Source organism: Pararge aegeria, chromosome 14 (genome assembly GCF_905163445.1).
Source record: "Pararge aegeria chromosome 14, ilParAegt1.1, whole genome shotgun sequence".
NCBI classification, from domain to species: Eukaryota; Metazoa; Arthropoda; class Insecta; order Lepidoptera; family Nymphalidae; genus Pararge; species Pararge aegeria.
In genome coordinates this window covers 17,287,476-17,314,364 of record NC_053193.1, presented here as the reverse complement: position 1 = coordinate 17,314,364, position 26,889 = coordinate 17,287,476, and the positions used below count along the sequence as shown (strand labels likewise).

The following is a 26,889-nucleotide window of genomic DNA, read 5'->3' as shown; positions in this document are numbered from 1 at the left end:
GCCTGCCTTTCGGTATTTTATAGGATATATTTCGGAGAGTGTGCTCAAGAACTATTTAATCTAGTTCCCTCCTCGCCTTTTTACCACCGAACCGCGAGGCATCGTAAGGATTTGCATCCCTACGTGGTCGATATACCGCGGACGCGTACGAAGCGCTTCGCATCTTCGTTTCTGATTCGCACCACTAGGATCTGGAATGCTCTTCCAGCTTCCATTTTCCACAGTTCTTACAACATGAGTAACTTCAAATTAAGAGTGAATAGGCATCTTCTAGGCTAGCGCGCTTCACCTTAGGCTGCATCATCGCTTACCATCAGGTGTGATTGCAGTCAAGCGCTCGTCTGTAAACATGAAAAAAAAAAAAAAGACGGACATAAGAGAAAAAAATACAGTTTAAGAATCATTACTAAGATGACCTGGTATTGATGCTTCAAACGTTCTTAATTCTGTGGGGTAAACTCCCCCTTTTCCCTGTTGCCGTGCTGTGACAGGTCCAACGTTAATTTTATCCCTTGTCAGGAGATATAATCGGTGCCAAGTGAGCTGCACATAGGCCTTTCAAGGAGCGTGCAACCTTACAAGGTCCCCAGCTTTTGCGTGGTTTACTTACCTTCAGGATAATAGTTCTTCGCAGCTCGAAGCAATGTACTGTCTCGCTCCAGCTCATCATCGTAACCAGCACGCGGCAGCCACGGCAGGCTAGGCTGTTTCCTCGGTGGGACGGTCACGAAACGCGAAGGACACTTCGCCGCCCTGCTGTTCGACGACGAGGGAGAAGGTCTCTTCCTATCGCCGCTTGCCATATTGTAGCTTTTAGGGTACGAAGATAAAATTTAAGAAGCTTTATAGATTGGACAATCTCACTGGTGAGCACTGTGGTCTCATAAGTTAGCGACTTAAGAAACTTTATAATTTTTTTTCTGATGTTTTTCTGGTATGTGACGTTCTTATAGTTACTACCCTACGGACAAAGACGCGCCGCTGATTTAGTTTCGCTACGATGTCCGTGAAAACCTGAATGCCCGCAGATGATAAAAGAAAAAAAAAGAACCATCAGATGATAGAAGTATGCTGCGGAACATAGGTTTTTTCTAGGGATTTTCACACGCCATGATTTTGTGCTGGTTGTATCCAGCGAAAGGCATATTTTCGACTAATCATTAGAAACGAGAATGCAATAGAGTATCGAAGTAGTGTTGCATTATTTATAAATGTACTAATGTATACTCATGGGCGTCAGATTTCATACAAGTCAGATTTTAGGTCAGATCGTCCGCGGCTGTTTCGTCGTACAGACCACAAAAAGACACCTCTATAAAACATTAGGTTTATTATTTATTACAAAATATAGAGTTATTATACATATATATATATATATAATAGAGTTATATGTACCTGTATTACAAAATATAATGTAGTGTGTAGTGCAAACAGCCGCAAATGATACTGCTTTATAGGTAGTTAAATGAAACAGTAAATTTGACCATCGTCGTCGCGGCTGGCGACTGCACTGCTTGCTCAGTGCGTAGTTTTATTTTATGCCAACAGCACCGCGCATTTTGCCAGTGTCACCTGGGTACGCCCAGGTGTACACTAAGTGAGAAAGATCACCTTCTCTTGGTTTTACCTATATGTAGTATAGGGACTAAGTACCTACCTAAGATATTGTCTCAAATTATTTTCCTAAATCTATGGGGCGATGCGATCGGACGCTGAGCCCTCCGAAACCGGAGTGCTAGTATTGTGTCCATATGAAAATTGAGTGCGGATGATGTGTAAAGGCATTGTGGAGGCAAACATTTGAACTTTTGAAAACTTTTAAAGAAGTGGAATATGGAAATTAAGATTTAGGAATAAATCGTTTTTCTCTTTACGCAGTGTTGTGAACGGAGTGTTATTTGAAATAATGCAACGGAGCGATACTCTAATTGTTAAGTTAGAGTACTGTGTCACATGCACCTTCACTTTTATACGGTGTACCTATATGTAGTAGAGATACTAAGTATGTACCTACCTATATAAGATATTGTGATATTGTATTATATAAATTATCTTCCTTAATCAAACGAATTACAATGAAGATTACATTTTCACGTATTACTCAAGAGGAAAATAAACTTAGATACACTGAAGTGTCACAACAAATAACTCGTTGGTATGGAAACGCGTCGCGATGATTATAATCTTTGGTATAGTATAACAGAAGTCGGTGTAAATATTTCAATAGTAATCATATCCTTACCAACCGGTTAGTCGTAAATGATATACTGATTTTGAGCCATAAAATTCGGGTAGGGTACCTTAATTGGATGAAATTCAAACATATTTACCATATTCGCTACATTTAAAACCGCTGGTATATGACCAGCGGTTTTAAATGTAGCGGTTTGTCAGTAGGTAATACTTACATTTTCACGGAATGGTTAACTTTGATATTTATATTTAGTTTTAAATGCAGATATTGTTTTTCGGTTACGTATCGAGGGCGGAAAGATAAGCACCGTTTCGATGGGTACAAGAATCTGTACAGCGGAAGAAAATGTACTTGGAAATAAAAGAAATGAACTTCAAAGAATAATATAGTTTATTGTTGTATAAAAAATAGAAATCACACGGAATTACATACTTGAATTTCTCTTTTTTAACATTTGAATGTATGAACGCTATTTCCTTTACAGTTATGTCTTAAAATCCAAAAATATTCAGTAGGTAAATAATAAAATATAATAATTTAAATAGCATTAAAGTCCAGCAGTCGAAGTTATGAGAAAAAAAATTCTAAAACATTATTGGCCGGGTAGCAGTTTATTTTAATGCAAAATAATGCCCGTTTTCACTAAACCTAAAAAACACTTAAAGGTATACCTCATGATTGGGTGATGCGTAGGGGAAAAACACGTTTCACCAATTCTTAGATGATGACTAACGACGTTAGGAACCCCGCACCACCTACAGTTAAGAAACCCATTCGGCGGTGCGTAATATTTCAGGAACACTTAAACTGTCACTTAACAGAGAAAAAAATATAAACTTGGTTTTTTAATAACCTTAATTATTAAGCTATACGAAAAATTAAAAATATAAACAATAAATACCACACCTTGCAAGAATAGGTTAGACACAGACAAGTTAGGTTATACGAGTTGTCCAGTGAAAATCGATTAGTGAAAGGTATGCCTAGGAATCTTCTTTGACTAAGTTTTTGTAGTTAATGAAAACGGGCAGTTTCTTTATTCAAATAGGCACTTTTGAATCGCGGCTACATAAGCATGAATTAAATTCTTTTATTAATTAAATGCTTCAATTTTTATTTACGTAATAGTTATATGCAACGTACTCGGACAACACTAGGTTCCCGATTTATATGTTATCATATTTAAATAGTATATTATTTTTAAATCCCAATTTTTAATTCGCAATCTGCATTTTAAGATCTGAACGTAGTTAAAAAAATATATTTTTGTTAGCCTGTACATCGAAGAAGGTTATATATAACTTTATATAAAGCCATGATAGGAGAATCCATGGGGCACAGATTGTTAACTTACTTATGATACTAATTATAAAGTGATAAAAATATATGGATATATATATAGAAATGTGCAGAAAAAAAAGTCCACTTTGCTTAAAGGTTGCGTCACGTAGATAGCAGATGGTCCGCTTGAGTTATATATTTGACAGATTATATATTAAACTAACTATCAAAATGTCAAGATTATTTCTCAGTTAGAGGGTATTTAGCAATTGCAGTCAGCAACTTAATAAATAAACAATAGTCTTAACACCAGAGTAGATTCTTTTATACAAAAATATCTAAACTGAACTAAATTGGTTGGTCTGAAAGTAGAGCTAGTCTTTTTTATAAAGGATACAGTTCAAATCCAAAAACGTCTATCTCGCATACACAAACATATGAACGCACATTATCACTATATAATATTTATATGTATGTGTTGTACGTTGTTACATTTTGGCCGAATAACCGATGTTTAATTTTTTATTTGTAAAGGAAGTCTCTACTTTAGACCTACCAATTTGTCAACATTTCTTTAGTTCCAACCATATTAAGTAAAACGTGTGTGTTCTTCTTGAAGTTATACTTCTTTGGTGTAACAAGATAAAAACATTTCAGAAATTTTTTTCTTTCACCTTATTCAACGTTTGCAGGAAAACGACACTAACAATAGCAAAAAAATATTTAATACACTGGAAGTTTCATTAATATAACGCAATATCTAGTTATCTCATTATCGGACAACCAAATTTCACTAAAGATTAAAATTTGAGATTTTTGTACAATTGAATCAATTCAATCACTCAGAGCCCGCAAACTTTGACAATTGAAAGTGTACACTGTCAAAAGTTTTATAGAAAAACTAAAATGTCGTTTATAGCTAACTTCAGAGTGACAGTTTTTTGTGACGGTGTGCGCGCGCATCGTAAAAAGTGAGCTGGCGGACGATGTGTTCACCTCTCACTCGGTTTCGCAACTACATTTATCTTGTTAAAATCGCCGCTAAAGAAGTATAACTTCAAAAAAATTTACATAGTTAAATTAAGAGATTTGTGTCTCTATAGCAGAATCAACAACACTGTCATTCTTCTAATTTGTATATTTTGCAAACTGCATAGTGAGACAGTCACAGCTTTTTATGCGACGCTTTGTGTATTATAGTGAACATTTTTTTTACAATAATTTTGCCTCCGATTTTGGCACATTCATTTTGGCACAATGGATAGACAATGGTCCAGTTATTATATTTTATACAACAGTTTATTATTATGCTAGAAACTGATTTTGAATCACAGGAAGACAAAAATTGACTTTAAAGTATTTTTTTACAATCTAGGTATATAATTTCATTATTTAAGATTATGCATAATTTTATTAGTATAAAAATACGGTTATTATATTTCATATATCAAATGCTCGTACAAAATCTGATATAGTTCCTAAATATTACATTTTATAAATAAATTAATTAAATATTTGTTTCGACCACTGAAGAACTTTCACTTCAGATATTTTCCAATGAGATCGTTGTACTTAAATTTTTATATTTGTTCTTCGATCTATAAATAAATATAAATACTTAATTTCTTTCAAAAGGTGAGTATAAAATTCGTCACTAATTCCCAGTTGTGGATATTCGGTCATGGATACTTTAATTGACAAATTCTTATGTCGGAAACACAATTGTAACACCCTACTCGAAGCCAAACAATATAACGCTTGTTGATATAAAACATTAGTATGTCATGACCAGTAAAATTTAGTCCAATTTTAAGGTTTGGTAGGCGGAAAAAAATTAAATTATCAGATGCGGCTGTCAGAGATATATTCTCTTATAGCAATCCGGATAATAAATGGACCCTGATCTACGCCACCTGGACCTAAGTTTGGGCCATACGGCCGAACGCTCAACATGGCGTTCAGCGTTCTAGGTTTTGAAAAAAACAATAATTCCTGCAAGCAATCATACCTCTCTTGCCCGTGACAACGAGCAAATAAATAAATGTTATTGAATGGCTCATGGATAAGACGCTGCTAGCACCATTTAACGTACTGCAATCGCTCAGCCTCTTTTTTATTTTATTATTCTCGTACCAAAACTATGATAACAAACAATAATGCATAGAAAATTATGCAAAACAAAGCTTATATCTATAAGAGATTTACTAGTCTTCCATTAATATGAGAGTTATTTGATAACATATAGTCTAATTTAATTTTAAGAATAGACTGCGCCATGAAAAACAATTATAAAAGGCGGTCGATATATTGCTATACCGTGCTTATGTTTCGGAGTGAACGTCAAGTGGGGTGTTACAACTGTGCCAGTTATAACTTATTTTTATATTTATTATGATATATATATATTCTGGACGATGTGATTCTCGAATTGTAATACAACCAATAAAATCACAATCACTTGACATTATAGGATTATATACTTTTAAACAGGGTTCATTTTTACCCACTTCCAATTTTACCAGTGGTTTTTAAGAAACGATAAAATAAACTAACTATGACATAAGAATCATACTAAAATACGACAAAATCATATAATACAAAATTTATTATGCAAATTAAGCTTAATTTGCTATACTCCGCGAAAAGCAGGAGAATCTGCATAGTGTAATTTATAACTTCTTCAATCCTTATACGCCACACCAAACAGATCTTCGGCAATGTACCCTTTACGCACGTTTCGCTCCGAAACCGGAGCATCCTCAGGAGATGATGACTTTAGATTTAATAATTGCTTATAGCAAATTGGAGTATAGCAATATTAAGCTTAATTTACATAATATATCATGGAATTCCGCAAAGTAACGCCTGCTTCTATCCAATAATACAAAATCCACAATTTGTGGACACCACTGAAAAGATTTTTGATCATATAAATACAAGACAGAGACACCCACACCGATGCAATTCAATTAATTATCACTGAGTGTCCACGCGTTTTTTAAATATAGACTTTTTGGAAACCTCACCCACTTTTGTTTAATATTAATTTATGTACAGTCTAACCAATGGCGTGCACTTCATACATGCGCAAAAGCACTGCATACCCTAAAAATTTTGTAGTACTCATAAATGGGAAAGGATTTTTTCATTTTATGCCATTTTCCTTCCTTATCAATGTCCTGGTCAAAAACCCCTTGCACGCCACTGAGTCTAACTGAACTCTCAAAACTATTTTTCAAATATTGCAAATAGGCGAAGATTAACCCTGCATATACTGTCAGTGTTACCTTGACAGATTGTTTCTTATACCGCGATATTGTTTTTATGTGACGTCATAAACGGCGTAAATATAGTGTTAATGGAACATAGATTGAAACAATAGCCTTAGTATAACTTTACATTGCTCGCTCAGTCGTTATCAAACTCTTTACCGTCAAAGTAAAATAGATCGAATATCAATGATTTTAAAGTCGTAAATCCAGTACTTCTGATTTTTGTTTTATAAACGTTCAGTCATAAGCCCGAGCCCAAGAATTAGAGGAAATTTATATATGATAATAGATTCCTTTAATATAAGATCCATATTACTCCGAAGATCCAGTATTTCCAAACTAGAAGTTTGAAACGAACTACGTATATTACTTAGAAGTAGGTACCCTTATTTAAGTATATATTGATCTATCCATATAACTTTCAAGGTTATCTTTTCTCTTCAGCATCGTCCTTTTGGTTCAAATAACTACTGGAGCCTTGCCAGCTGAAGGAACTGTCGGTATCACCGTCCTCGTGCGACTTTGGTCTCTCGGTGTGATAGGAAGTAGGTCGAGTTTCCTTCACGTACGACTTTGGTCTTTCTAGGAACGAATGGCTTAATCTAGATCCGTCGAAGTGAAATCCCGCGTTGGAAGGTTTTCGGACCTCGTTCAAGTACTTCCACGTGTGGCTGTCCGCTCCGTAGTCTTCCGGTTTTGGGCTATAGAGCCATTCTAAAAGTTCGATTGTTATAAATAATACGGAATCAAAAACAAGTAATTCATTTAAGAATATTATAAACGTTTTTTTTTGCTATATATTACTTTTTGGTTTATTTTTATTTGACCCACATAACATTTAATGAAAATCTCAAAAACACACCTTTTCATAATTGTGAGGCCAACTTAAACCTAAAGCTACGAGGGTTCCAAAAGCGCCCTGCTCTAAGAAGAGCCAACATCAAACTTAGTCGGGCAATTTTTTTTTGGTTATCACTGTTAATTAATATTTAGCTTTGATGTTACATGAATTCACAACCAAGCTTTTTTATTGTCTAAGTAAAAGTTACACGTATACCATAACTGGGGCTTCAATATCAAGAATTGGATAATTTTATTTACAGAATTATTGCAAACTGTAATAAAAGCGCGTTCGTACCTCCATTAGAGACTTTCTCGATGGCAGACAAGAGGAAGTCCTTATCCTTCGCCTGGAGTCGCAGCATCTGTCGCAAAATGCCGGCCATCGAGCGCTGAGCTGCCGAGCGCGCGCGCATAATGTACACGCCCACACTGACAAACATAGTTATCTACATTTATTGTAGTTATCTATATATATATATATCCCTACTAATATTATAAATGTCAATGTAAGTTTGTTTGTTACGCTTTCACGCAAAAACTACTAAACCGATCCTCATAAAACTTTGTACACATATTCTTGGAAGTGTTGGAAGTAATATAGGATACTTTTTATCCCGATATTAAGCTCGGTTCCTTTGGTAGAGGAAGGATGAGTGTTTGACTATTTTTTTTTTTTTTTTTTTATAAATTTATTTATTTATTTATTCACAAGAATGTAGGGTACATACAGTTTTTAAAATGTAAAGTAGTTATTATAATATTAATACAAACAAATGCGTGCCTCACAAATTATATTGGTGTGTATGTAATAAATTTATGTAATGGTGCCATTTAAAATCTACTGTCCCTGATTTAGGTAAAAACCTGTATTACAGGCGACAGTGCTCTCCTTAAATTGTTGTTTCGATGATTGAGTGTATGATTGTGCGTATGTGAGTTTGCGTCGCATAGGTAATTGTGGTCGCGTATATGTTTGCTTATACAAGATAGTTATTATATTAAGTTATATATACATATATAAATTTGTTTTGCAGGTGTATGTGTGTGTTTGTATGTATGTATTTATATTTGTGTGTGTTTGTATGTGCGTGTGTGTGGTTGTGTGTGTGTGTGTATATGTGAGTTAGAGTTTTACATATTAATTCGATCCTAAGACTTCCAGAAGAATTTCAGTTTCAGCATATGATTTTGTCAGTAGCCACTCTTTTACACATTTTTTACAGTTAATTTTATTTAGGGGGTATATATTTATATCTCTATTGATTTTATTGTAAATTCTGGAGCTAATGATGTAGTACTGCCTCCCAGCTAGTTTACTTTTACACCATAACTCCGACAAATTGTAACCGATTTAAATAATTATTTTTGTACTATAGAGGTTATAATATGTGTTTTATTTTGCCCAAACTGTGGTTGGGGATAGAGGACAGAACTCCTCAGCGGACAGCAGCAAACCCCCCCATTTAAGGCTTAGCTATACTGAATTATTTTTTTTTAGATCTACAACAAAATTTAATGCAATATTAAAAAACAAAATCAAACGCAGACGAAGTCGCGGGCAACAGCTAGTATATATATACGACAATGTTGTAGCCATATTTATTGCATTAGTAATGATAATAATAAAATTAAGCTTTGTTCACCACAATACTAAAAACAACGTACAAATAAATATAAAACAACAGAAAAAAAAGCATATGAAAATTAAGCTTACTTTTCTATAACAGTTCAATGCTTCTTATTACAGTTCAATTTAATCGAGTATCTGTTTTGTGTGGACTATTAAGATTAGAAATTACACCAAAGGAGAACCTGTCTCCTGCTTTCTGCGGAATATAGCAAATTAAGCTTAATTTTCAAAATGTATCATAGAATTCTGCAAATAACGCCTGCTTCTACACAATAATTAGAAATACGATAGGGTCTGTCGTAGTGCTTGTATACTCCTTGGTTAAGTTAACGATGAATATCAAAGATAATACAAACCTTATAACCTAATCACGCGAAGTTGTGCGTTGCACCTTCATCGAATTTAAATATCTCCAAGGTCGTTAAACCGCAATTGATTTAGAAAAAGTGCAATCTGCCAAAAGTTTCATGCCGGCTTTTTCTCGGTAGAGTCTGGCTTCCGAACCGGTGATAAAATCACACACACAGATACTGACTTGACGATTCAAAAGTGCTTATATTTTTATTTAATATTTTCAAGTAGGCCTAAAGTAAAATTAAATATAAATTTTGAACTTATGTTTCAGTGTTGGAAATACTGTTTCAGAAACATTTATAGGGAGTATAGAGATACTTTATACTCCCCATCATAACATCAATCCATTACCGGCCCACGGGTCTCCTCCTCCTACACTAAAAAGGGGTTTGAGAATATTATGTAGAACACTCAGGCATGCAGGTTTCTTCACGACGTTTTCCTTCACCGTTGAAGCATGTGATATTTTAATCACTTAAAACTCAAGTAACTTAGAGACGTTATAGGGATTCGCTGCCCCCCGAAAGAGAAGTCAAGGTCCTACCCAATATCACCGCTTCTATATAAAGCATGGAAGAAGATAAGTTATATAACTTATACAGCTGGTCCGCGGCACTCACCACAGCCCCAGCAGCACGAAGGCGATGGGGCCGGGCCGCACGAAGAAATGCAACACGGCGCGGAGTGCGTCGCGTTCCGACAGTCGCAGCAGACCTTCGCTCACTATCGCGAACACGTGCTCGTACCGCCGGAACGGGCCGCACGTCTGCGACGACGACCTGCGCACATACACATTATTATTATATCACTCGCTGACGCCCGCGACTTCGATCGCGTGTGTTATGTGTCGTAATCTATATTTATTTATTAAAAAACACCAACAGATTGTTCACAATACATTGTAAAGGAAAATTACAAATATTTTGTTTCCAATCAGTGTGACTAGCCACTTGTGTTAAAGGCGTGATATAACACTACAAACTATAATAAAAATACAAAAAGTTAATCAAAGTAAACACTAAGAAAAAAAAAATATATATATATAAAAGGAAACTAAAAATTAAATTATATCCAAAAGTGCAGTCCGGATTGCTTGACAAAGCAGAAATAATAGCACGTTTAAAATCATTCGGCCTTTGACAAAATAGATCAATATTGTTATTAGATATGTAGCGATAAGGCCACCAAATTGTTCTCTCTTATTCTATGTTTATATCTCTATACCTACTTTTCTTTTTGGTGTACGATAAAAGTGTATTTATTCATTCACTACATACGTAGATTAAAATCCTCAAAACATTAAAGTTTTACAATAGTGATAAACCCTATCGATGCTCGACCGAAATAGACAATTAGTGATCGTGTGATGGATCACTATTTTCGTTAAGGTTAGGTTAAGTAAGGATATTACCTTAGGAATAGCGATCCTACGGCAAAGAGCGTAGTAAACAGCGACAGGGTGACGAGCATGTATAGAACTGTTTGTGTTTGGGCCGCGCGCCACACCTGCGAAAGACAGCACGCAAGCTTGTTAATCTATAGACATATAAAGACAAATCGAATCGTTATGCAAATTCAAATCGTAAGAATAAAAATACATAAGTTGGTTTAGGTTTCTGTGACGGTGTTGAGGTAAAGTCTAGTTTTTCATAATTGTCTTATATCAAAAAAAAAAAAATATTTGTTAGTGTCAAATTTATTATAAAATTGCTAAAATAAAAACACAGCTATATAAATAAAATCTCATTATGTGTTGTTTTTATTTATTATATCGCAATTTTATTTTTTATATTTTTGAAGCACACTTCACGCTAAAAAGAAATTTAAACATTGTCTACATCAGAAGACAAGTAGAAAAAAAAATAACGCTCTGCAATAGATAGCTCAATGCTCAAATATAAGGGATTAGGAGATTGGGTAAAAAATATATGTATATAATACATAATTGGAAATCGGAAAATTCTCTTTTTATATGAGTTGTATAAATATTGAAGAGAAGCAGGCGTTACTTTTCGGAAATCTATAATATATTATGAAAATTAAGCTTAATTTGCTATACTCCGCGAACAGCAGGAGAATCTGTATGGTGTATTTTATAGTTTCTTCAACCCTTGTTCTCCACACCAAACAGATCCTCAGCAGTGCGTAGAGGACGCACGTTTCGCTCCGAAACCGGAGCACCCTCAGGAGATTTTGACTTTACAATGAATAATTGTTTTAATAACAATTATTATTACGGATTATAGAAAATAAAGCTTTATTTTCATAAGGAGTTGTATTAATTTTTAGGGTAGGCAGTGCTTTTGTGCTTGTATGAAGTGCACGCCAATGTACATACATACCTTCTTGCTAGTCTGGCACATACGTAAAGCGCTCTCCCGCTTCACGTAGAACAGCAATAGGAATTTGAGCGTTACAGCCACTACCAATAGAGGCGAGAACAGCATGCCCAGCCACAGCACCGACTGGTTGTAGATCAGAGTTAGCGAGTTGTACGTTATGTCGAACGCTGGCGCCTTTCCTAGAACGCTCCACCTGTAAACAAACTTAATGATACAGTACGTTATCTTATACTAATATATAAAGCTGAAGAGTTTGTTTGTTTGTCTACTTGAATGCGATCTCAGGAAATACTGGTACGTGTGAAAAATTGTTTTAGTGTTGGATACCCCGTTTATCGAGCTTACTATCGGTTGATGGCCGATTGGCGAAGTGGGCAGCGACCCTGCTTCCTGAGTCAAGGCCGTGGGTTGGATTCCCACAAATGCAAAAAGTTTGTCAACTGCAAAAATATTAATGTATGAACATTATTTTTTTTCAGTGTCCGGGTGTTTATTTGTATATAAGTATGTATATGTTGTAATTTATGTATATCTATATATATAAAAGAAAATTATGTTAGTTACACCATTTATAACTCAACGGCTGAACCAATTTTGATGATAACTAATTGTTTGGATTCCTCTTAGACCGGAATAGGATAATAAGTATTAAAATATAACATTCATCAAATAAAAAATGATCCGCGGTACGATATTCGCCGGGGCAGCTAGTTCTTTATAAACATATTCATCAGTCATCTTAGTACCCATAACACAAGCTACGCTTACTTTGGGGCTAGATGGCGATGTGTGTATTGTCGAAGTGTATTTATTTATTTACGCGATGACATCCAGTTTGTACCAATGTGTACGGAGCCCTAAAACGCAAAGTCCTTACTTGAACAGCATTCCTCGCACGAACTCCACTGAGGGTATCAGGAGCAGCGACACCAGCACGTCCAAGATCACCAGCCGGTAGCCCTCTTGACCCACGCGGGTTTCCCAGCACTACAGACAACCAATAAAACGCATTTATCTAAAAGTTGCTTAAAAATTTGAGTATTATTTTGACAATCTCCTTGGAGAGATAAACCAAAATTGTACCAAAATTGTTGTGTAATGGCCAAATTACATGCGAGCAGCGGCCGGCAAAAGTTGTCTGAAAATCCATATCTGTCTTGGTACTCTAATACGACTGATATTAGGTCTATTTTACCTAAGCTTTTTTGGTATTAGACTAAATTACAAATCTTACATCTTTAAACGGGCAATTTTTGTATATATATAATTGGAATCTCGGAATCGGCTCCAACTATTTTCCTGAAATTTAGTATACAGGAGGTTTCGTGCTCTGTAGGGTTCATGTGATGATGATGACTGCTGCATGCATTATGAACTTGAGCTTGGAACGATGTAAGCAGGTGATCCGATGTGAAGTACCGCTTAAGCTTATTGAGGCAGCTAAGTTTCTTACCACACTGTGTTGCCTAAAAAACTAAGGGTATTGAACTCACCTCGTCACCAGAACGTGACCAATACACCAGCAAGATGACCAAAGTGCCAATGTCCAACAGCCAAGTCCTGGCCAAGGTCACGTAGAACGCAGTTCGGGCCTCGTAGTACTCCAACCTGTAATATAAAATGTACCATGTAAATTTTGTAGTACTAGACATTTTTTGAGTACTACCGCACTTCTTACTTTTGCCGCTAAGCAGTTTTGCTGTGTTCCGGTTTGAAGTTGCGTGATTTCCGGAGTAAGTACAGGTGCAGAAGGCTTACAGGTACAGAACAGTGCGTGTTGCCAGTGATGACTTACGCATGCAAACGTGGTCGCTTATGGGCCTCATAAGAAGGCTCAGAGTCACTCAGCGGGCGACGGAGAGAGCTATGTTGGGAGTATGTCTACGTGATCAAATCAGAAATGAGGAGATCCGTAAAAGAACCAGAGTTACCGACATAGCTCAGCGAGTCGCAAAGCTGAAGTGGAGATGGGCGGAGCACGTAGCTCGGAGAACCGATGGACGTTGGGGTTCCAAGACTCTGGAATGGTGACTCCGCCCAGGTCCACAAGCGGTCCAGGACCGTGAATTTCGGAACTTAATATGGATAGTGGACTTCAATGGGTTGAAGTGATATTGGATAGAAGCAGGCGTTACTTTGCAGAAATCCATGATATATTATGAAAATTAAGCTTAATTTGCTATACTCCGCTAAAGTTTACAATGACTTAACTCATTGTAAAGTCTACATCTCCTGAGGATGCTCCTGTTTTGGAAACAAACGTACGTAGAGGGTACATTGCCGAAGATCTGCTTGGTGTGGAGTATAAGGATTGAAGAAATTATAAATTACACCACACAGATTCTCCTGCTTTTCGCGGAGTATAGCAAATTAAGCCTAATTCTCATAAGGTTGAAGTGATGATGATGATAAGGCTTAACATTTACGCCTCTGGTTAAAGGCTACAGGGTGGCACGCAGGACGTATTTGTTGTATGCGCTGCGAAATGTTGATCTGTATATAAACAATAGTTTGCCACTTACCAACAGTTTAGTCAGTTACTCATTATTACTATAACAAAACCATGACACCAGAATGTTAATTTCGACTATACTAACTAGGGAAAGTAAAAAAAATATAAGATCCACACTCGACAGACATTACTTAAAACCACATAGATGGTAACTAGTAAATACTGAAAATAAGCATTAAAATTGTCTCTGACCGTCACAAAAAAGTCTCATATAATTAGCAAATATATGTATTATAGATATATATTATATTTATAAATTTGTGTAATGTTTATATCTCATTTATTGCACCACCGACCTTTTTTCTATGTTTTCCTTATGCGTCTTTGGTTGCCTGGAAGAAATAGCTATGTAGCTATAAGACCACCAATTTGCACTCTCTTGCTTTATGTGTACCTCTTTACCTATCTTTTTCTTTGGTGTAAAATTAAAGTGTATTCATTCATTCATTCAAATAATGTCAACAAGTATGGCAGCCGGCGCTTGACGATAACAACTTCGCCTTCAACAACGTGATGATTTTGACCATTTTAACAGACTCACTCCGCAAATCGCGCTAAGTATTATTTATTTATAGTAATGTACTCATAACAGGCAATGACTAAAGACTATTCGAAATATAAATAACATATAGTTTTGATCTAAGCTACAACACAAAATAATCAAACATTGATATCTAGTTGCACTAAAACAAGCCTAAAAAGAAAAGTAAAAACGTGTGAGCCGTCACGGGACACCTGGCCGATGTGAAACATCGAAATGTTTTTATATAAGTTATATGCACAAAAGAACAGATTACAACAGAAGTCAGATGTGGCATAGTGAAAAATTAAAACACTTTCACCAACTGAATTAACGTCGTCGGACATATTTTATTATCATAGTTTTTTGAGTAAAACACTTGCTATCCTCACATGTGTAACGTAGTGAACGTCCATACTCCACTACGTATAGTATTTAATTATAGCGTGGAGATGCGTCGCCACGGTATCTAACGCCATGCCAAAAATCAGGTTAACCCTTGCCTATAGATGTTTCACATCAATAAAAACTTTAACTTTATTAATTACCAATACCAATTTTTAATATTAGGCTTTTAGATAATAATTCTAAAAATGAGCAAAAGAAAAAGGAAAAAGACATGACAACTCACTTAACTATAAAACTTAGTAGCATCGGACATACGCCGACCACCGCCGTGATGGCCAACGATATGTATATCTCCCTGTTGTCCGTCAACTCCTCGACGGCCAGTAGCAGCCACAGGCCGTACTGGATGCCGACGATGATAGCCAACACCAACATCGTCACCAGCACGTTGGCCATGCGCTGCCAGGCGCGGACCCACACTGACGTCGCCATTTGGTTCCGGTTTCGTTCGTTCAGCAACTCCTATTTGGATTTGAATCTTTTAACAAATATTTGATAGATTCAAGCAGTAGCAGAACTTTTTGTGACAGAGCTCGTCCGGGGAAATACTACCGCCATGCTTTCGACCGCTAAGTAGCATTGTTGCGTTCCGGTCTGAACGGCGTAGTTGCTGGTGTCAAATGTCAAATGGTTATCACCATCTCACAATGTCATTTTAAATTATTAGAAGAGGAACCTGGTTATAGCAATAATTTACACCCAAGCTTTTTGATCGTTTACGTAGTCCTTTATACTATAATAGGCCTTTTTAGTTTAATACAAACTTTGAACTTTTTAATACACATCTCCAAGATGTCGATTGTTAGTTTATTGTAGAATTGTATGCAATTTCCTTTAAACGAATTATGAATTTTATGTAACCTAGTATATTGCACTGTAAGTTTATTCTTACTTCTAATGTTTAAATTATTGCAGTCACATTTTTTCTTAAATTTAGAAATGTTTTTATGAACGTACATTAAATTTTCAAATATGTACTGACTGTACACTGTCATTATTTTAAAATGTTTAAATTTATCTCTCAATGACTCTCTCGGACTCATTTTGTAGATCGAACGAATAGCCCTCTTCTGCAGCACGAAAATAGTGCTAATATCAGCAGCATTACCCCAAAGTAAAATTCCACATGACATAATGCTGTGAAAGTAACTAAAATATACCAGTCTAGCAGTTTCTACGTCGGTCATATGGCGTATCTTCTTTACTGCATAGGCAGCACAACTAAGCCTGTTCTTTAAAATTATTTACATGAAGGTCATTTAAGGCACTCGTGGCTTAAAGCTTTTATTCATGAATTTGTTACAATTAACATACAATTGCCTTTAAATTCACCTCAAAGTGATGGAAAAAAATGTATAAACGCTTCAAGGATGGCCGTGATGAGGCCTAGCTTGGCAGAGGCATCTATGAAATTTGAATAAAGATTTTTTGATTGGTTGATTGATAGTTTCATTTATTGATTGATTGATTGATAGATTGATGGATTGATTGATTGATTGATTGATTGTTTAATTGATTGATTGTTTGATTGATTGATTGATTGTTTAATTGATTGATTGTTTGATTGATTGATTGTTTGATTGATTGATTGATAGTTTCATTTATTGATTGATTGATTGATAGATTGATGGATTGATTGATTGATTGTTTAATTGATTGATTGTTTGATTGATTGATTGTTTGATTGATTGATTGATAGTTTCATTTATTGATTGATTGATTGATAGATTGATGGATTGATTGATTGATTGTTTAATTGATTGATTGTTTGATTGATTGATTGTTTGATTGATTGATGGATAGTTTCATTTATTGATTGATTGATTGATAGATTGATTGATTGATTGATTGATTGTTTAATTGATTGATTGTTTGATTGATTGATTGTTTGATTGATTGATTGATAGTTTCATTTATTGATTACATGACATAATGCTGTGAAAGTAACTAAAATATACCAGTCTAGCAGTTTCTACGTCGGTCATATGGCGTATCTTCTTTACTGCATAGGCAGCACAACTAAGCCTGTTCTTTAAAATTATTTACATGAAGGTCATTTAAGGCACTCGTGGCTTAAAGCTTTTATTCATGAATTTGTTACAATTAACATACAATTGCCTTTAAATTCACCTCAAAGTGATGGAAAAAAATGTATAAACGCTTCAAGGATGGCCGTGATGAGGCCTAGCTTGGCAGAGGCATCTATGAAATTTGAATAAAGATTTTTTGATTGGTTGATTGATAGTTTCATTTATTGATTGATTGATTGATAGATTGATGGATTGATTGATTGATTGATTGATTGTTTAATTGATTGATTGTTTGATTGATTGATTGATTGTTTAATTGATTGATTGTTTGATTGATTGATTGTTTGATTGATTGATTGATAGTTTCATTTATTGATTGATTGATTGATAGATTGATGGATTGATTGATTGATTGTTTAATTGATTGATTGTTTGATTGATTGATTGTTTGATTGATTGATGGATAGTTTCATTTATTGATTGATTGATTGATAGATTGATGGATTGATTGATTGATTGATTGATTGTTTAATTGATTGATTGTTTGATTGATTGATTGTTTGATTGATTGATTGATAGTTTCATTTATTGATTGATTGATTGATAGATTGATGGATTGATTGATTGATTGATTGATTGATTGATTGATTGTTTAATTGATTGATTGTTTGATTGATTGATTGTTTGATTGATTGATTGATAGTTTCATTTATTGATTGATTGATTGATAGATTGATGGATTGATTGATTGATTGATTGATTGTTTAATTGATTGATTGTTTGATTGATTGATTGTTTGATTGATTGATTGATAGTTTCATTTATTGATTGATTGATTGATAGATTGATGGATTGATTGATTGATTGATTGATTGTTTAATTGATTGATTGTTTGATTGATTGATTGTTTGATTGATTGATTGATAGTTTCATTTATTGATTGATTGATTGATAGATTGATGGATTGATTGATTGATTGATTGATTGATTGATTGATTGTTTAATTGATTGATTGTTTGATTGATTGATTAGTTGATTGATAGCTTGATTGATTGTTCGACCTTGAACTCGAGGTAGAGCGCGTGCGCGGCGAGCGCGGCGCCGGCGGGCGAGGCGATGCCGAAGTCCCAGCCGCAGAACAGCTTGGCGGCCAGCAGGTGCGAGAACGCGCTGTGGCCGCCCGACGGCTCGATGAAATTGCGCCGGTACGAGTATGCGGTCCTGGTCATCCGTAGTCATATTATAAATGCGAAACGGAATGTATGAATGAATACACTTTTACTGTACACAACTCAGAAAACAAAAAAAACTTGCTATTTTTTTCTCCTCCAGCTTTATCCACTCTCAGATCACTGGCGCACGAGTGGTAATAATATTCAATTAATTTATGTGTAGTAATTTGACGGCCGACTATCGCAGTAGGGAGCGACCCTGCTTTCTGAGTCCATGGCCGTGGGTTCGGTTCCCACAACTGGAAGATATTTATGTGATGAACAGTGTCTGGGTGTTCACCTGTATATTAAAAGTATTTATGTATAGTATTCATAAAAATATTCAACAGTCATATTAGTACTCATAACACAAACTACGCTTACTTTGGGGTTAGATTGCGATGTGTGTATTATCGTAGTATATTTATTTATTTAATAATAAACAGGAGTAGACTTCTCCTATTCCCTGTTCCCGTGCTTTAGCAGGTAGACACGTTAATTATATTCCCTGTCAGGGGATATAATTAATGTGTCTACCTGTGTTTGTGGTTTCTGTGTGTTCTTAAACTGTGATTAAATTTTCAACTCACCTGTAGCACAGCACCGCGAAGAACATTAAATAGAGGCAGAGCATCGTATAGAAGTAAGCGAATGGCATGTAGTAATGGACTGGGCCCGGCGTGTCGATCTCGGAGTCGTGGTAGTGACCGTAGAAAAGCAACGTGTGCTCCAGACCGCCCTGGAAAGGAAAAAAAATAACTAATATTACTGCAGCGGCAACTTAAACTTTGAACTTAATAGATACAACTTAGATTACATCTGCATAATATGTATATACCTATAGGTAACTAATATTATTCGCAAAATAAACCTGTTTTAAGGCTCCTTAAAAATATGGCTCGTTTAAACAAAACAAAGATGCAATTCGCAGGTAAGGCGAATCGTAATTGTAGTTACAATTTAATACTAGGTTATTTGATCTTTTTTATATATATTTACAGAATTCGCAAGCAACTTGTAGTCGGATATAATTTTTTATATAGTTTTAGTAGGTAATAAAGTTATAAGTAACAGCTTTACTTACCCTACCGCTTATGAAATCCAGCACTCCTAGCTCATTGGTACTGTTCCCAGCTTGGTCATGTAAAGCTTGAGGCACTACCACGAAGGATATCAGCAAAGCAGATAAGAGTAGGTTTAGACCAAACAGCCATCTTAGGAGATGGAAGTAAGATCCTACTGCGGAACCCAGATGTCCTTCGATGTTCCGAATAGCTTCGTACCATAGCTCTATCGAAAATATGAAGTCGCGGAATTTGTCGCGAGTCTGGAGGGGAAAATAAGACGGTCAATTAGCAAATTTGTAAATTTTCAAAATGCATATTCTTATATCTTTAAACGAGCAATTCTTGTATATATATATACATAATTAGAATTTCGGAATCGGCTTCAACGATTTTCATGAAATTTAGTATACAGGGGGTTTCGGGGGCGATAAAACGATCAATATAAATGAATCCTAGGATTCATTTATATTGGAATCTCGGGCAAAAAAATCCTTTTTGAGAGATTCTGATGCGTGCGATGCGTAAACGGTAAACGTTACGCCAAACCACGGAAGTATGTAGTAAGTATATCGGAATTGTTGTTCTTTAAAGGTCTATAAAAAAGTCCGCTACAACATACGAATATTTTTATAAGTCGGGTCATTCGCGGAAGAAGTCGCGCGGGTCCGCTAGTAAAAAATATCCCTGACAATCGCGGCCTGTCGCTTTGCGGCTAAGCTACGGCTCTCATTCCACCAGTGCCGAAACAAATAAATACCGTCTAAAAGATAGATAGAATAGAATAGAACAGAAGAAGTCTTTATTGCATACAAGTATAACAAATAGAAAGCTAGGTCTAAGTTAGGTCTAGGTAGGAATAGATAAAATCTTTATTGCACAAATTAAACGTGAAAACAAGAAATAACAAAACAAAATTGGCGTACGACTGGCGCAGTGGGCAGCGACCGTGCTTTCTGAGCTAAAGACTGTGGGTTCGATTCTCACAACTGGGAAATGTTTGTGTGACGAACATTAAATGTGTTTTCAGTGTCTGATTGTTTATCTGTATATTATAAGTATTTATGTATATTATTCATCAGTTATCTTATTCCCCTAACACAAGCTAAGCTTACTTTGGGGCTACATGGCGATGTGTATATAGGTAAATAAACCAACCATAAGCACCAGCAAAAATATCTTAAAAAACGGATTATAAAGATAACTTACTCTCTTCCATGCAAAACTGACTCGATATTTCAGCCTCTTAAAGAACGATATCGGTCGCCGTTTCGACCGCAAACTAACTGACGCTGATAGCTTCGCGCGTACGTTTCTTTTCATCGTCATGCATTGAGGCAGATCACGCAGAGCTTCCCTGAAAATGTGAAAAGTTTGTTCAGACCCAGCTGTGACCACATTCATTTGTACACAAATCATTAACTAACTGACAGGTCTTGAAGTCCTTAACCTTATTAATTACTTATTTAATTTTCGTGCGTGGAATACATTCAATAGCAAATATTGTGAGACGGACATTTTTCGGACATAATTATGGCAAAATAAGCTTTAAAGTGTTTGTTTTAGTTTAATTTTGTTGTATAATTTTCGCTTGGTTCTTAATGCCTTAGCAATTGTGGTTAATGTTTATGTATAACTAAGTTGTGGAAACTGCAGAACTCCTCATCATTGGTTTATGTAATATAAAAAAACGACATTCCTTTTATCTAATAAATAAATAAATAATTACTAGCGGTCCCTCGCGACTTCGTCCGCGTACGCTGTCGCGGACTTTCATTTAGAACTTTTAAAGGGGAACAACTTTGCTTTACATGATTTTATCGAAACTTTAACCGTTTACGCAGCGCACGCAGCGGAAGCTCTGAAAAAGCTCTTTTTTTTTAAACATTTGTAATTGGTGCTATGCTCATATTTTTTCTTAGCGTGTTGAAAAGAAAAGGAACTTTGAACGAAGGGCCAGAGTAAATATCAACAACGGTGGTAATGTGGTTTAGGGTCTCGCATAATCTTGGGACAGGGGGATTGGCACCAAGAGTAATGCTACGCAATGGTAGGGTAATTAACAGCAATAAATATTCCCCAAAAAAGCAATAAATATACCACCTAAACTACTTGGACATAGGTTTTTCGTATGTCAAAAATTCAAAATGTTTTATTCATGTAGAACTATCACAGGCACTTTTGCAGCGTTCATACATATACAACATGTAACGGAATTACGAAATACTATTGGAAGGTACATAAGTATATTTTATAAGGAATCACCCTGTAAAATTTTTACATCAAAAGAACTATATTTATTTATACAAACTAATTCAAAACATTCTCAGTGTTTACGCATGACAACCCTATTGAAGATAAAAGACCGACACGTGCATAGTACCTACGCTACGCGACGCTTACCTAATAAAGTGACAGGAATCACTTGATTTTACTTTTGCATGTGGCGTTAGGGCTGTATCTGATTTATTTCAGTAAAATCTATGGCAATGGTTTACTCAAAAACTATTAGAATTTCGGTTTCACACTTAAGTCTCAGATACGGTAAATAATGTACCTCTAAAGCCTCTGAAGTATTATTTCGGTTTTCATTTACACGTTGTATATCTGAGCATTATTGTTAGGTGATGGTGATAACGTAGACGAAAGATAGGGGGGTTTCAATTCGCCCTGGTCTCAAGCCCACATCAAACTTAGCTTAAGCGGGACTTAACTTGGCGTGGGTAAACCTATCAGCAATTGGTACTGCTCCGTTTCCCGGACGATAATGTCCGCCCGAAGCATGCTCCTCAACCGTATCCGGGGCGTTGTTTATCGCATCTAGAGCCTTTCGGTTCTTTGATAATACCAGATAAACTATCAACATACCTCCTCAATTCCTCGGACATAGGGTTGTCCTCCATCAGCAATTGGTGCTGCTCCATTTCCCGGACGATGATGTCCGCCTGCTGCTCCACCGCGTCCGGGGCGTCAGTCAACGCGTCCAGTAACGCATTATGCTCGCTATTTACCCGCCTCATCCTTAGGGTATCTGATTACAAAATTTTCATGAAAAAACCTCTTTTGGCGCACCGCACAGATTTTTCCGTAGGTAGCAAGTTACGCTGAATCGTCACGCTCTAAGCTGAAAGGCTCGATCGGGTGAACTCGGGACCGCCGAGAGTATCCGAGCACGAAAGATACAGAGATACAGTTAGCTGCTCTTCGCTATTGTGTCCCTGTGTTTAGTATATTCAATTCATACATCATAACTGACAAATTAAGAATTATTTGGTTAACATTGTGAGGTTGTAGTTTAGTATGTGTAATTAGCGGTACATCGTGCCAATATTATATATTGGAAAAACATTAGGTACAAACATTAAAGATTATTAACAACACAGTTATTATTTTCACTTCTGCCGTGAGGTCTTAAGCACACACTATTTTTTTTTGGAATTAGGTACTTATATTAAGTTTAGCCGAAGTCCGGACTACCAGGCTATCACCGCTTCATAATGATTAACCAAAATACAATCTTAAAAAGTTCAAAGTTTGTATTAAACGTAAGCTTATAGAAGAGTCCTATTATAGTATAAAGGACTAGGTAAACGATAAAAAAGCTTGGGTGTAAATTATTGCTCTAACCAGGTTGCTCTTCTAATGATTTAAAATGACATTGTGAAATGGTGATAACAAAAAAAAAAAAAAACCACCCGGCTAAGTTTGTTGTGGGCTTCTTCTTAGACCGGGACGCGTTTGGAACCCTCGTAGCTTTAGTTTTAAGTTTACGAATGTGGTTATCGCCATCATCTCACTACCGTGTAATTCTTATGTACGCATCAAAAGTGCCACCTGTGGGCCTACTTGAATAAAGATATTTTTGACTTTGACTTTGACTTTACATTTAACAATGTTCGAAAATATACATACTTGTGTGCATTGAATTTGGTATCATTATCCCTTTTTTACATTACAGAGGCAAAATAGTTTTTCTTTGTTTGTTTATATTTTTTTCAAGTAGAAAAGGAGTGACCGTTTCAAGTGATTTTTTGCACTTCACACCCGGACGGTTTAGACTTATAATCCCGAATTTATATGCGAATTTAGTTGCGACAATAGCTAGTTTTAAAAAACATTGAAATAGCAAAAAAAAATATAAGTATCACTTCACTGCATGATGTTTTTTCGCTTTTTTCCACACATTACGAACTGTATGTGTACGCGCTTTCTGTAAACTGCAGTGTACAGTAAAATAACTCTTAGTAATTGTGGGGCTAACTTGATTAGAGCTTGTTAAGGTCTCGGCCGCTGGGTAACGTTCATTACTGGCCAATTAAAATCGACAACTTGTGGCGAAGTGGTGCTGTGCGTCCGATTTGAATACCCAAAGCAGAGTCATAGGTATGTGTGTTTCACTGAATTATGAGCATACAGATCACTCATTCAGCCATTAACGTATGCAGTGCATTGTGTCCAAAAACATTGAACACGTCTCGCTTCACACCCGAGGAATGTTGCTAGCTTATAAACTTTTCTTATTTTCTCCATTTTATGGTGAACTTTTAGAACATTAGTGATGAAATAATTAATGTCAACTGCTAAATGGAATGAAATGACTGTTTGATACACGTGTATACGGTTTCTGTACGTTCTTAATTCTATGTTGTGTTGAGTATATGAGGAGTGTTTTCTCAAAACGATACATAACAAAATAATAGTAGCGCACAGTGGCCTACTAGGTCGCCTACAACGCGCATATTGGTTACACTATTAAGTAATGCTATTGTCTCTGGCTGTGAAATATTAGCTGGCTAACACAATGTCCTTATAGCTCAGATCTATCAAAATAGGAATGAAACTAACAACTAGGGCCTTAGATACCAAAACCTAATATATATATAAATGTTTGTAATTTGAGTAATAACATGTACAATGTACATATTTATTATGAATGTTTGAAATGCATATGTATTCATTATACTGTTTTCACATTGATAAAACATAGCAATTTTTTTATATATATATTACTACAATACACACAATGCCATCTGGACCCAAAGTAATTGTAGCTTGACTTATGGGTACTCCGATAACTGATGAATATTTATGAGTAAGATATACATATATACTTTTATTATACAGATAGAATCTGGATGCAACTCAAGAGCGAGTTTCTAAATTTGAATCCTTTATAACCAACTTAAAAAAAGTATATGCATGTAATATTATTTGAACTGTAATAAATTAACATATCTTAATAATAAATATATTTTTAATATTCATAATGTATAATTAATATATTTATCAGATTCATAATGACCTTATTATATATATTACAACTTAAGAACTAGTTTCATCAAAATTGGTTCAGTAATTTTCAAGCAATGCCCTTATATACCTTAAGATGTCAAAGTGTGTTTTCCGCACTTATTGCTTACTTATGCTCAAAATCTTCATAAGTTTTCGTTGGTATTTATATATGTAACAATGGTAAAGCAGTTGCTTACAAAATTATAGTTTAAGTATTATAAAATGACTCACTATGTGCAATCTGTCGGGAGGGCATGAAGTTTACAGCCACCTGTCTTGCCACATTGTTTCTCAAAGTATATGCCCTCCGAGCACTGGATGTGTTCATTTCTATATTTTCTCCTTCGTCTTCCATCTTTTTTATCTGTAACAATCATATGATTCTATTTAGTGTTCGCATAAATTTTGGAGGATCAATGGATATTGGTGTCATAAAGAGGTTGTTTTTTCCCATTAGTGGCTTAGATAAGGAATGTTAAGCAATGACCATGGAATGTAGTCACTATTTCCAGCATTACACACAACTATTTGTGTACTGTAAGTATACTTAAACTCAAGGAGTGTCTTATTCCCACTTCTATATGCAAACCTCGAAAAAAATTAATACACTTAAATATTACAGTAGTTTTATAAAGTTGGTAAATAATTAAACTTTGGATAACTATAATTTGATTTATGCCAGATATTTTATTAAATTGACTACCATTTTAGCAAATGTGATGATAATTCTTATCTAATTAATAAATAGTTTTCAAGAAATAATTAAAATTATATTTGATTCACAGCCAATTTTCATGGCAATGTGCTGGTGGTTATTATCATTTAAATGCATTTTCAATACACTTCAGGCCGGAACAATGCAAAGATACCTCCCAGTGTCTTAGTTGTTTATCACATACCAACACAAGAGCTTCACAGTAAAGAATTAAGTTATTGAACCCTATATGCAAACACTTCCCGTTTACATTCCCAGGTATACATTTTAGACAAATGGTAACACTACACATGCATATTTTATACATAATTGTATCAAGTACCACACACATGTAGAGTGCATACATGTGGGGCACTACTCAAAATTCCTCATATTTATAACTTCTGGACTTTGTTTACCCTAACTAAGAACTGTTGATATTTACTGTGCTGATATTTAAGAATTTTAATTAAAATAATGAACCAGCCACAAATTGATTTTTTTCAGGTCACCCATTAGGGTATGACTAATAAAGGAAAAGATATGAAAATATTCCAGTTCTTTTTTTAAAAAATCCTTTGGATTCTTTCATAGCAATTATTTTTATTAACTGTGTATTTTGAGAATAAGTCTTTTGTTTTAGTTTGCCTATTTTTACAGACTTTTATAAGCAGTCCTCTAGCATTATGGCTTTTTGGAAAACCCTGGAACCTTTGTCTTTTTAGCATTGAGTAGCACCTAGATATCATGCTCGTATTGTGTAGCTAAGCGATTCCTATTTACGGTTTCTATTATCCTATTTCTGGCTTTATTGATTCATCGAGGAAATAATCTAGGAGAAAGGTACGTACCTTGGTCGCGATATTTTTCACAGCAAAGTTGTTAAACAAAAAGTTTTCATTATGCTATTATTGACACTTATGATTACGAACTAATGAGCGTTTGATAAGATTTCATTATTACGATAAGATAACAAAATATATTAGGTATAAATAAGTATTAAAAACCCCTTATAAAAAGCTTTGTTTTGATTTCGAAACAAACGACATTTGTTTGACAGATAATTGAGATAGATCTGTGGTTGACTTTGACAGTTTCACTGTGACACGAAGATGGCGCCTTTGATTGATACCACAGGTTAGTATGATAGTATCCATCCGTAATATTATATCCGTTTATCATAACTTCTGAGAGTGTAGATATTCACGATTATACTTTACTGGATTGCTAAATCGATGTGGC

At 35.3% G+C, this 26,889-nt stretch overlaps 2 protein-coding genes across 2 annotated transcripts in view; both read right to left on the bottom strand.

The window, feature by feature from the left end:
* LOC120629143 (dynein heavy chain 3, axonemal) overlaps window positions 1–681 on the bottom strand; it is a 59,688-nt gene extending 59,007 nt beyond the window's left edge. Inside the window, exon 1 of the mRNA XM_039897936.1 lies at window positions 611–681. The gene's annotated coding sequence lies outside the window, so the exon portion shown is untranslated. The remainder of the gene's footprint in view (window positions 1–610) is intronic.
* Window positions 682–6,624: 5,943 nt separating this feature from the next.
* Window positions 6,625–26,690, bottom strand: LOC120629561 (transmembrane channel-like protein 3). Its single transcript, XM_039898521.1, has 15 exons — window positions 26,499–26,690; window positions 25,185–25,317; window positions 22,530–22,692; window positions 20,871–21,018; window positions 19,682–19,924; window positions 19,188–19,336; window positions 18,448–18,607; window positions 15,580–15,818; window positions 13,410–13,524; window positions 12,794–12,903; window positions 11,917–12,109; window positions 10,986–11,080; window positions 10,195–10,353; window positions 7,886–8,019; window positions 6,625–7,461 (listed from the first exon to the last, which is right to left on the bottom strand). The coding sequence occupies exons 2-15, from the start codon at window positions 25,306–25,308 to the stop codon at window positions 7,175–7,177; spliced, it is 2,319 nt and encodes a 772-aa protein (XP_039754455.1). The 5' UTR covers window positions 25,309–25,317; window positions 26,499–26,690; the 3' UTR covers window positions 6,625–7,174.
* Window positions 26,691–26,889: the final 199 nt, after the last annotated feature.

Excerpts from the sequence above, each read along its gene's own strand:
- LOC120629561 (XM_039898521.1), bottom strand. The coding sequence starts at position 25,308 with ATGGAAGACGAAGGAGAAAATATAGAAATGAACACATCCAGTGCTCGG. Across the intron at positions 12,110-12,793 it reads GTGCGAGGAATGCTGTTCAA|GTGGAGCGTTCTAGGAAAGG; the intron begins GTAAGGACTTTG and ends GTTTGTTTACAG. Across the intron at positions 7,462-7,885 it reads CGAGAAAGTCTCTAATGGAG|AATGGCTCTATAGCCCAAAA; the intron begins GTACGAACGCGC and ends TCGAACTTTTAG.